General features: G+C 48.7%; 2 protein-coding genes across 4 annotated transcripts in view; both read left to right on the top strand.

The window, feature by feature from the left end:
• The window catches only part of kif6 (kinesin family member 6), an 87,712-nt gene extending 84,175 nt beyond the window's left edge, over nucleotides 1-3,537 (top strand). For all 3 annotated transcript variants that reach the window (XM_035396354.1, XM_035396268.1, XM_035396182.1), the window contains one exon: nucleotides 2,079-3,537. In XM_035396354.1, the coding sequence (XP_035252245.1) occupies nucleotides 2,079-2,102 (24 nt within the window). In that variant the 3' untranslated portion in view covers nucleotides 2,103-3,537. The remainder of the gene's footprint in view (nucleotides 1-2,078) is intronic.
• Nucleotides 3,538-5,547: 2,010 nt separating this feature from the next.
• Nucleotides 5,548-10,785, top strand: LOC118236298 (potassium channel subfamily K member 16-like). Its single transcript, XM_035434550.1, has 5 exons — nucleotides 5,548-5,801; nucleotides 7,420-7,534; nucleotides 8,289-8,455; nucleotides 9,280-9,448; nucleotides 10,562-10,785. The coding sequence occupies exons 1-5, from the start codon at nucleotides 5,589-5,591 to the stop codon at nucleotides 10,783-10,785; spliced, it is 888 nt and encodes a 295-aa protein (XP_035290441.1). The 5' UTR covers nucleotides 5,548-5,588.
• Nucleotides 10,786-11,274: the final 489 nt, after the last annotated feature.

The raw sequence follows: 11,274 nt of genomic DNA, 5'->3' as shown, positions 1-11,274 counted from the left end.
CAGTGAGTGAGCGAGAATGTGTGTGTGTGTGTGTGTGTACAGGGACAGATGGTGGCATTAATGGTGCAGAGTGCTGTATGGTTTCCTCTTGCTGTTTGAACAGTGTCTCCCTATCAGAGTAAACTGGGGGAGCCTCATCAGTCACCAGTGAACTGCACTGGGCAAACACAGGGGACACCTCAGCGCACCCATTACCCCCACCCCGCTGGGGCCCCCCCCCCCCCACCCTGCTGCACTCAGAGAGAGCCTGTTCACCTGCCCCCCCACCCCCCCCACCCTGCTACACTCAGAGAGGGCCTGTTCACCTGCCCCCCCCCCAACCCTGCTGCACTCAGAGAGAGCCTGTACACCTGCCCTCCAGCCCCCAACCCCCCACCCTGCTACACTCAGAGAGAGCCTGTTCACCTGCCCCCCCCCCCAACCCTGCTGCACTCAGAGAGAGCCTGTTCACCAGCCCCCCCCCCCCAACCCTGCTGCACTCAGAGAGAGCCTGTTCACCAGCCCCCCCCCCCACCCTGCTGCACTCAGAGAGGACCTGGCCATAGGTGACACCCCCCCCCCCCCCCCACCCACCCAATGTCTCCTGCAGCCGGTTTATACCAGCACCCACCAGGGCACACGGGGAATAAAAAGCCCCGCTTCCTGATTGGCTGAGTGGCCTTGCATTGGGGACCACACAGCCTCTATCCAGGTATTGCTCGAGAGCCCTCGGACCAGAGGGTTATACGATCTCCCTCCTACTTCTTCTTGTTGTTAATTACAGTGCTCCAAGACTATTATAGGGCTGGGCTGCCTAACCCTAACCCTGTTCCTTGAGCTCCTCCGACCTCTAGGCTTTAATTTCAACGCTAATTTGGCTCACCTGACTAGTAATTTGCGGCTCAACGAGTTGCTGACAGAGGCGTTCTTTGTTGTGGTTGGAATGAAAGCCTAGATTTCCAGGAAACGGGGTTTGGCAGCCCTGCTGTAGCTGTCGAACGAGGGTGTACTCTCTACGGATCGGAGTGAAAACCTGCAGGCTGGGCAGGTTGGGCGGCCCTGTCGCGGGGTGTGCTTCTGTGCGTTAATTACCGAGAGCCTGATTTCTTTTTACGCCTCCGTATCATTAGCGGTTGTTCCTTTGGAGTCTCCGCTGTGACGCCCTTACCTGAGTATGGAGTCCTGCAGCTCCTGTGCATTTACCTGTGAGCCAGGGACTGGTCCCCAGCACAGGCCACGCAGACGTACAGGGGCAGCTGGCGGTACTGAGAGAAAGGGGCGTGTCTCTCGCTGGTGACTGTGGGAATCTGGGCGTGTGATTGGCTGGGACTCATGCGGCGGTAACTAGGGCAACCCTTCCTGCTAAAACCCGCCCTAGGCCTGTGTGATGAGTCTCGTTCCACTGCTGTTGACTGTTGTTCATAGTCAGCTGACTGACTCGAACCCGTGACCGGACAGCTCAGTTTCGCCGTGCCGGTGAGCTCCTTTTACAGGCTGAGCAGCTCAGCGGCGCTGGAGACCGAGCTGCGCACTGAGAGCGCCATGGAAACCAGGCTGTCGTTCGTCACCCAGCATGACGCTGGCAGCTCGCCGTCTCACTGGGAAAGAGTACGGCATCACCTGACCGCCTGAGATCAGAAACTTTCCACTCTTCATTTATTTCGTTTTTTTTTTTTTTTCATTATCATGAAAAATAAGTTGTGCAAAGTACAGTGACTCGACTTGGAGTTCTAGTTTTAAACAAAATTTTTATTTAAAAAAAATTTTTTTTTTTTTTACAGTTTCTCTCTTTCACCCTGCTCTGTCTCTTGTTCCCTCCCTCCCTCTCTCTCACATTGTACCTCTGCTTTTAAAAGATTGATACGCCAGTCAGAGAAAGTGCACTGTGTTGCCTGTTACAGTCCGGTGTCACTCCTCCTGTTTGTAATCTTGATTTTTGCAGAATGACACTTCCGACCCTTTCAACCCTGTGAATGGAGCCTGATTCCCAGTGATACTGACACATCTTCAGATTAACCTACAGAGAATTTGCTTGTGACATCACTCAGCGTGCAGCACGTGGGCCAATCACGGGCCGGCTTTGTGCTTGTGTGTTTCAGGAGCTGCACAGCACTGAACTCTGAGGGCCAACTGCCAGAATGCCCAGAGGCTCCGCCCACTTTTCAGCTACATCACAAGTGTGAAACTGCCCCTGTGGGGACATCCCAGAAGTGAAGTGGGAGAAGTGCCCCTACCTGGGGCAGCATTAGGGAGGGGGTAAATCAGGTGGCGTGTGCCTTGTTGGAGGGGGGCCAGGGGGAGAGCAGAGGATAACTCATCCTGTTCTGTGAGAGATTCGGCCTCTTTTTTTGAGTGACGGCTGTCGACCAAGCTAATGCCTGCCGGTGACTGTGACATCACACATCAATCAAACCCGGCCCGTCGCTACGGAAACACAGCAACAGCCTGAGCAGGCTGCAGTATGTCAGCTCCAAACAAACGCCAACACAAACGCCCCAGTAAGACTGGACCGCCACTGCACCAAGCACTGATGATCAACCCCAAGAAGCAGCACAATAACAAATGTTTTTCTTTAAGCCCTTTACAGACACAGACTTACAGTCTTGCTGCAGATGTATGTAAAAGTGTTAAAAAAAGACCTTTCAGACATTTCATTGCCAAAATGTGTGTATTTTGTGATTCACTGTAAAATATTTAGTCCTATGTCAACAGAAAATGTCTTTCAGTGCTGTTGTATCAGATGTGAATGATTGTGTGAGATTTGTGACAATCAAACCCACTCGGAAACATTCAAACTCAAAAACAGTAAATTCAGAATTTAATGGGTTTTTTTGTTTTTTTTGCTTCAATCCATCGTCTGTAAGATCCCATAAATAGAGACACATTTCCTTTTTTATGTTTGTCTACTCTGTTTATTCAGTAGTTTAATATGAGTTAATATTAGTTATATGTAGCCAAAGGGCCCCATGATGAAATCAAAGAATATCAGTTCAGCCCACAATAGATGCTCTGATCAGTTATCAGATCAGATATCTGTGTGCTCAGCATATTTCCTTTGACTGAATCCTGTCAGATTCATGCTCAGTAGGTTTTTTTCTTTTGACAGAATCCTGTCAGTCATTCTCAGTAGATTCTTACATTTCTGTCAGTTCTGTGCAGATGGTATTCTCACAGGCTGGCTTAGAGAAAGCGGCGGAAGTCTGATAGACTGTCCCCTTCGCTTGTCTAACCAGTCACGGTTCACTGCGAGGATTGCTGTAGAAACCTCCTGCAGAGTCCTGTCGAAGCTGGGGCTGATCCTGACAGGGGGTGGGAGCCCTGCCTCCGTCCCAAACTCTGGCTTTCCAGCTGTTTAAGGCCGTGTTACTGGGAAGCTGTGGGGGGAAAAAAAAGATCAGTGGAAAAATTTTAGCACCTAGGTGATTAGGGGTCAAAGGTCGGAGGCACCACGGAAATTTCTGGAAACCGGAAAGTGAACGAGGGGCTGTCTCTCTGGGAAAGAGGTGCAGACGGGAGCGCGTTTGGGGAAGAAGGGAAGGAAAGTCGAAAGACGTCATCGAAACGCTTCCTGTTCTTTTGGGATGGCGGGACGGGGGGGGGGGGGTGTGAAGGAGGGGGTGGGAGAGGGCTTTTCTTCTCATCGCAGGCAAAGTGGGGGTTTTGCATCGATCCTGCTGCATTTGTGTAGCTCCTCCATTTTGCCTGTGGAGCTGTGGAATTTGCATCTGGGGCAGATCCCTTAGGTGTGTTCCAGGTGTCTGCATGGGTGGAAGATGACCTTTTCCAGTCACTCCCCATTGCATTAGCAGCCGCCCCCCCCCCCCCCCCCCCCCCCCCCCCCCCCCCCCCCCCCCCACCCCCTCGTGTGTACACTCTGTTCCTGCCATTGCCACCTGTATTATTAACCCTTTAAGGTGTGAGATCACAAACATGTGACTGGAATGTTCTCGACTGAACATTATAATGCTGATGTCACAATCACTACTGATGAAAGCGATTCCTTTGAAAGCAGCGCTGGCTTAGAATTTTGAAAAAAAAAAGACATTCTGAAAACCCTACTCTTCAAAGGGTTAATGATGTTCATACAATTGTCATCTTAGCTCCTAAACAGCGAGGATTCAAACCTGCAACCCCCCCCCCCCCCATGGCCTCGTCCTTTTCTCTAGCAGAGGCCAAGTAGGGTTGGGAGGGAGGGTAGAATGATGTTGTTAATGTTGGGGCAAATTGAAAATGGCCATCACCTCTTCTTAGCAGCTTTGAGTCTTTACAGTGATTTTTATGTGAGTGCTTCAGCAGGGAGGCGCCCTGTTCGTCTTTCCACTTGAGATCCGTGCCTGAATTTACGACCGTCGCTCGAGGAAGCGGAACGAACGGCCCTTTTAAACGCACTTTACGTTCGGCACTTCAGACGCTGGATAAATAAACCGGTTGAAAGGGGAACGGCTTTTACGCGCTGGCATCCTTGCCTTTTGTCATTATAAAACACGAACAAAATGGATGTGAAAAGGACATTAGATACTGCATCCTTCTCTGGTGTTGCGGATGGGCATTCACTGGCTCAGGTCCATGTTCACCACATCGGGTTGTCTTGTGATAGCGTGCGCGGCAGCATGTGTGTGTGATGGTAAAGTTTCTTATTAATGAGCCCTCCACAAACTGATTTTGATGTCACATGACCTGCCGATTCAGTACACGGAGACCAGCTTTCGCGAGCTTAACCGCAGGCCTAGGTGTGTTTCTTCATGTTGTTGTTTTAGAGGTCTGGAAAATCAACAGGAAAATCAAATCGCGCTCAGAGGAAGCTCCCGTCTTGTAAGGCTGAAGTGCTTATCCCCAAAAGTCAGATCGCTTGAACAACCCTCAATTGGTAAATTATTAACCAATGTTCTGCTGACTCAGTACACCCAGCTTCCTTCTTAGTGAGGGGCAGTTGGCGGCGGTGGAGGGGGGGGTGGTTAGATTATGTGGATGGATGGAGGAGCGTGTGGAGGGGTAGGGTTAGTGGTGGTTGTCAAAGGAACCGCAAAGTCATTCCAACGTCAAGCACCTGTGTGACACCTCTGAGCCAATCAGATGGAGCGTTCGCGTTGCCTCTGGCTGGTTCCCTCGCGGCAGACCGGAGACCCTCGTCGCTCGTCAGGAGACAGCCGGTCGTCGGGACGCCAGCCGGGCCAAAGCTGTGCCGTTCCTCTGAGCTCCAGGGACCCTTCAGGGAGGAAACTGAGATTCCCTCGGCTCTCGAACGGAGGAAGAGGCTCCGTCCGGCGTTGCTCCCGAAAGCAGAAACATCCGCTGAGACGCCTCTGGCTTTCACTCTCTTTTTGCTGCTTTTGGAGAAGCCCGAACAAAAAACCATGGGAGGGCGCTCGGAGGCGTCGCTCTGTCCGCCGTCGTCACGGCGATGAGACTTTCGTCTGACCGAGGCCCGACTCTGTGATGTCACTTTAGGCGTTCTCACAACGACGACGACGACTTCATCTCAGTGAGGGCACCTGACAACCGAAGCTTCAGCTGTAACAAAGGGTGGTCCCGAAAACCCATCCGCCCCCCACCCCCCCACGCCCCCAACCCTCCCCCTCTCCCCTCCCAAACCAGCGGCGCTTCCGTCCATGGCCCGGCTCCAGGTGACGGGCGTGAATGTCAGCTGGACCGGGCTTCTCCTCCTGGCCCACTTCCTGTACCTGCTGCTCGGCGCCACCATCTTCCAGATGCTGGAGCGCGAGGCCGAGAGCAACAACCGCAACCACTTCCAGCTGGAGAAGCTGCACTTCCTCATGAACTACAGCTGCCTGGACGGAGCAGCCCTGGAGAAGTTTGTGCAGGTAACTGTAGAGCCAAAATGGAGGATTGTTTCTTTGTGCTTGGTGCCACCGTTCTGTGACTTGTAGTGCGCTTCTCGAGTGTTGTGCTGGCTTGCTCTCTAATTTAACTAAACCCCAGATGACCATCTGCTTAATGTGTGCTTTAGACATCAAACCAAATGTTTAACTTGGGGTCCATATATTCCAGAATGTGTATACAATTTTTTTTTAAAGGAGATATTAACATGAAAATGCAGATGCTGTGAGGCATATTTATCAGGAGACTTGTCCAGATAACCCTTTGTCTTGTTTTTTTTTTTTTTTTGCATTCTAATTGCATTCCTTGAGTTGTGCTGTATAACAAAAAGATAGCTTTCATCAGTATTTATGTCTAAATATACCATTCTCTTGAGTGGAATAAAATCGGATTTTTTCTATTGTAATTTATGGAAACCCCAGATTGTTCACTGACATAGAATTGATCTCTGTTCCACAGATGGCGTGGTCAGTAACCGTAAAAATAAATAGCCATTAGCCCGTAGATATGGCTGTGCAGCTGATAATACAGCACTTGGTTCGCTTCATTTGAGACGGTACGATAAACTGTTGCCTAGTTACAGAACCACAACATGGGATGGATCGGGTTTAATTGGATAAATCAGATCAATAGGGTGTTCCAAAGCAGGTATTGATATGTTTGCTGCACTGATAAAATGCTCTTTAAAATCCACAGGACTTTGAGTTCACCATTCATTTTTACTGTACATCGTCATTTAGTCATTTATTGATAAATATATTTATTAGATTTTATTACTCACACACTGAATCTGTAATAGACTGAATGAAAACATGAAAAAGATTTTTATTTATCCTTCATTTAGCCCGGAAGGTCCCATTAAGATACAGTATCTCCTCTTCCATGAAGTTCTCGTCAGAAGTCAGCAGCAGTCTACAAGTTTCACATTTAAAAGAAAAAAATGATTAAAAAAAAAAAAAAACTATTTTACGTGGTCATATAAAATACATACAATTCATAAAAATGTGAACACGGTGAGTGAAGTATTTGAAAACTTCACTATGTACAATATTTTAAGGATGTGCTGAAAGCTGTTGCATTGCATGTATCTGGCAGACGCTTTTATCCAAAGCCACGTACAGGTGCATACCGAAGGTCATTGGAACAACTACAATACACAGGTCTGATAAGGTACAATACTCATTATGTAACAGTTATCCATAGCCATGAACACATGAATTCAAGTTCACACAGTAAGCATAGGCTAGGTCAGAAAGTTGTGGTCAGTCATGACTAGGAGTCATGACAACCAGCCACAACATGGAGACAATGATACACGTGCAATGTAAGTGCTGGATGGAGGCACACGTGTAACGTGAAAGTTCTAGAGGAACAAGATAGAAGGATGCAAGTGATGAGAGCGATCCTAGATTGGTTGTGCCCTGTAGTCAGTCCAGTTGCAGTCTGAGGAGATTCGTCTTCGGACCACAGCAGAAGATGGGCGATGACCTTGTAGAGGAATGGGGATAAATAGAGGAAAGGCCACAGGACACTGTGGTTTTGGGGAGTCAGTCGGTTTTGGGGAGCTGGTTTAAGGCCCTGCTCTTGCGCCCGTCCTGCCAGGTGATCCTGGATGCCTGGGAGAAGGGCGTGAATCCTTCCGGAAACTCCACCAACCCCAGCAACTGGGACTTCAGCAGCTCTTTCTTCTTCGCTGGGACCGTCGTTACGACCATAGGCAAGTCTCCGCAACCACAACCATAACCATGACCCAAACACACACTATACAGTCATTATAACCACAGGCAAGTTTCTGCAACCACAACCAGAAAAATGACCCAAACACACACTGTACAGTCATTATAACCATTGGGAAATTTCCATGACTACAACCTTAACCATGACCCAAACACACACTGTACCAGACCTGGGTCAAATACATATTTGATTTGGATTCAAATACTTTTCTGTGCTCTGTTGATCTTACCTGGTGTAATTGAGCCTGCTAATATGACCAGAAGGTGGGCTTTGTACTTTTTGAGAGTATTTCATTGGTTCCAATACAAAAGACAAGACCAGTAAAGCATAGAAAACTACTTGAATTCAAATCAAATACGTATTTGACCCAGGTGTGCACTATACAGTCATTATTTCCCAAGTTTCCCTGACCCACCACCATAACTCTGACCCGAACGCATATCATACAGTCATTATAACCATAGGGAAATGTCCATGATCGCCACCATAACCGCAACCCAAACCCTAACTATACAGTGTACTGTACAGTCATTATGGTTATAGGCCAGTTTCCCTGGCCACAACCCCATGCACATACTATACAGTCTTTATGACCATAGGCAAATTTCCTTGACTGCAACCCAACCCAAAGCACACATTGCACATCGTCACTGTAGGACTGTAGGAAAGTTCCCTAATCTGTTCCCATAACAGAATGGCAAGCGCGCCCGCTGTGTGCGTTTTTCCCCCCACAGGTTACGGGAACCTGTCCCCCAGCACCACCTCAGGACAGGTCTTCTGCGTGTTCTACGCCCTCTGTGGCATTCCGCTCAACCTGGCCTTCCTCAACCAGCTGGGGAAGTGCCTCACTCTGCACCTGGGACGCCTGGAGAGGGGCGTGGTCTCCGTCGGGAAGCACAAGGTGACGTCACAGGCTCCGCCCTCTCTGGCCCTCTCTGCCCATTCCGCACACCTCTCTCATGATTTAAAAAATATTACATGTATAAAATCAAACCAACTAACCGTCTCACAGTAAAAATCTTCAGGTTCTGCAATGCTGGGGCTAAACCAGGGTTGTCCCGCCCTGTTCCTGGAGCTCTACCTTCCTGTAGATCAGTGGTAACCAACCCTGTTCCTGGAGATCTACCATCCTGTAGATCAGTGGTAACCAACCCTGTTCCTGGAGATCTACCATCCTGTAGATCAGTGGTAACTAACCCTGTTCCTGGAGATCTACCATTCTGTAGATCAGTGGTAACCAACCCTGTCCCTGGAGATCTACCATTTTGTAGATCAGTGGTAACCAACCCTGTCCCTGGAGATCTACCATTTTGTAGATCAGTGGTAACCAGCCCTGTTCCTGGAGATCTACCATCCTGTAGATCAGTGGTAACCAACCCTGTTCCTGGAGATCTACCATCCTGTAGGTTTTCATTTCAACCCTAATTTGGCACACCTGACTCTACTAATTAGCAGCTCAACAAGATATCTAGCTGTTGAATGAGGTGCGCTTTGTTGGGGTTAGAATGAAAACCTACAGGATGGTGGATCTCCAGGAACAGGGTTGGTTACCACTGCTGTAGATTTTCATTTCAATCAGAGCTCTGTCTGTTGAATTAGGTGAGATTTGTTAGGGTTGAAGTGAAACCTCGCGGGACGGTAGATCTCCAGAAGCAGGGCAGAACGGCCCCGGTTTAGTCCCAGCATTACCAAACCTGAGGATTTTCATTTTCCCACGATCCTCAGCAATCGATGGAGGTCCTGGCCGTGGGCTGCTTCCTGCTCATGGGCAGCATTCTCTTCCTGGTCATCCCCCCGCTGGTGTTCAGCTACGTGGAGGGCTGGTCGTACGGGGAGGGCTTCTACTTCGCCTTCATAACGCTCAGCACCATCGGGTTCGGGGACTACGTCGTGGGTGGGTGTGCCGTGGAGCCTCACGCTCTCGCCAGCTTTGACCTAATGGCGCATTAAGCTCCTCCCATCCACAAGGGGGAGCTGTGTAAAGGGCACATTATAAAAAAAAGTGAAAATATACCCTATACCAGGGGTGGCCAACCCAGGTCCTGGAGAGCCACAGGGTCTTCTGGTTTTAGTTTTTACTCTGCACTTAATTATCAATTATAGCAGTTGATTACACAGTTAACTCACCTCACCTGGCTTCTTCAGTCTAAGTGGTTGCTGTATTTAAGGTGAAAACAAAAACCAGCAGACCCTGCGGCTCCCCAGGACCAGGGTTGGCCACCCCTGCCCTATACAGTTAGTGATTGTGGTGTAGACAACATGGGGCAGTTAGTATTTACCATGGCCGTACCCCCCCCCCCCCCAATCTTCATAACATGCTTAATATGAACGCATAGGTTTTACTCCTTTAACTTGTAATTTTCTGCACCTTTCACATTTGAAATGGTGAGTGTCCCTTGAGTTTTTTAGAATACATGTCTGGATTTTTGGCAGTAATGTTCAACAGCAGATGATTTCCCCCAGCTACTCTGCAATGTTTACACCCTTCTGAGCTTATGTGCACAGCATGAAAACATCGATCCCCTTGGCAGGTTAATTTTAATTTACCAATCACAGTGATTGTGCCAACAAATTAGTTCTCCTCCACGCTTGTGATAAGTTGCCTATTATCAGTTGTGTTATGCAAACTGGCGCACAGTCAAATTAGCAATCGAGTCACATTGAGTTTGAATTGGCATCATCAATCGCATATTTTCCTAAATAATCAAAGAAGCAGACTGCCAGTTGTTTTGATGAAGACCTGTTTGAAAACACTGAGTGATTATATGAACGGATGAATGAATGAATTAATGAATATAGTTTATTTCGGTCATACGTTATAAGTAACAAAATTTGACAATTTGTGTGGATATGCAACAGACAATACATCATCATACATCATCATTACACTAATCCATTTCACACAATAAAATTCACACAATCAATGACTGAAGAAGCGTGTATTATTAAGAAGCGAGTGTTAGCTTTTTTTTGCACGGTGAGGCTAGAGGTGTGTTTACCTTCTCAGGAACCGACCCGCACAAGCAGTACATCTCCGTGTACCGCAGCCTGGCCGGCGTCTGGATCGTTTTCGGCTTGGCCTGGCTCGCCCTCATCTTCAACATCGGCGCCAGGGTGATGGAGCACGTCTTCCAGCTCAGGCACTCCGCCCCCCAGGCCCCGGACAAGGACGAGGAACGCCAAAAACCGGAGGAGGGGGCGGGGCAGAGAGCCATTCAGCAGGGGGTGTGAGGGCGGGGCGGGGCGGGGCGGAGTGGGGTGAGTCAGGGCAGGGCTGGGACGAGAAGTATGACGCACCTGTCGGATCGCCTTACTCAAAAGGTGTGTGAGGGGGGGTGTGGTCAATACTATCAGCCCACGTTTACTTTGTCTTTGGGACCGCCCCTTTCATGGGACAAGCCACGCCCTGTGTCCTGCTGACCAATAAGCTCACGGGAACCTAGAGAACACTGTCTGGGCCTACGGACAATCTGCATGAACTGCAGCATTTATATAACATGCAACAGCACTGTAAACAAATGCATTGTAAAAATCTATGCTATCTTACAAAAAAAAAAAACACATTTTGAAGCCTGCCATTATATGTCTAATAGTTTGGTTGTGGGGACTGTATGTGTGCCTTTGTGCACTCATTTGCATCATATGTGTGTACAGATTGTGCAGTCTGCTTAGCACAATGTAGAAGTAATAATGTGTTGCTTTACATGTGTTTTACATGTA

The sequence above is a fragment of the Anguilla anguilla genome, chromosome 1 (assembly GCF_013347855.1).
Source record: "Anguilla anguilla isolate fAngAng1 chromosome 1, fAngAng1.pri, whole genome shotgun sequence".
In the NCBI taxonomy this organism is placed as follows: domain Eukaryota; kingdom Metazoa; phylum Chordata; class Actinopteri; order Anguilliformes; family Anguillidae; genus Anguilla; species Anguilla anguilla.
This window is presented reverse-complemented; position numbering and strand designations above follow the sequence as displayed.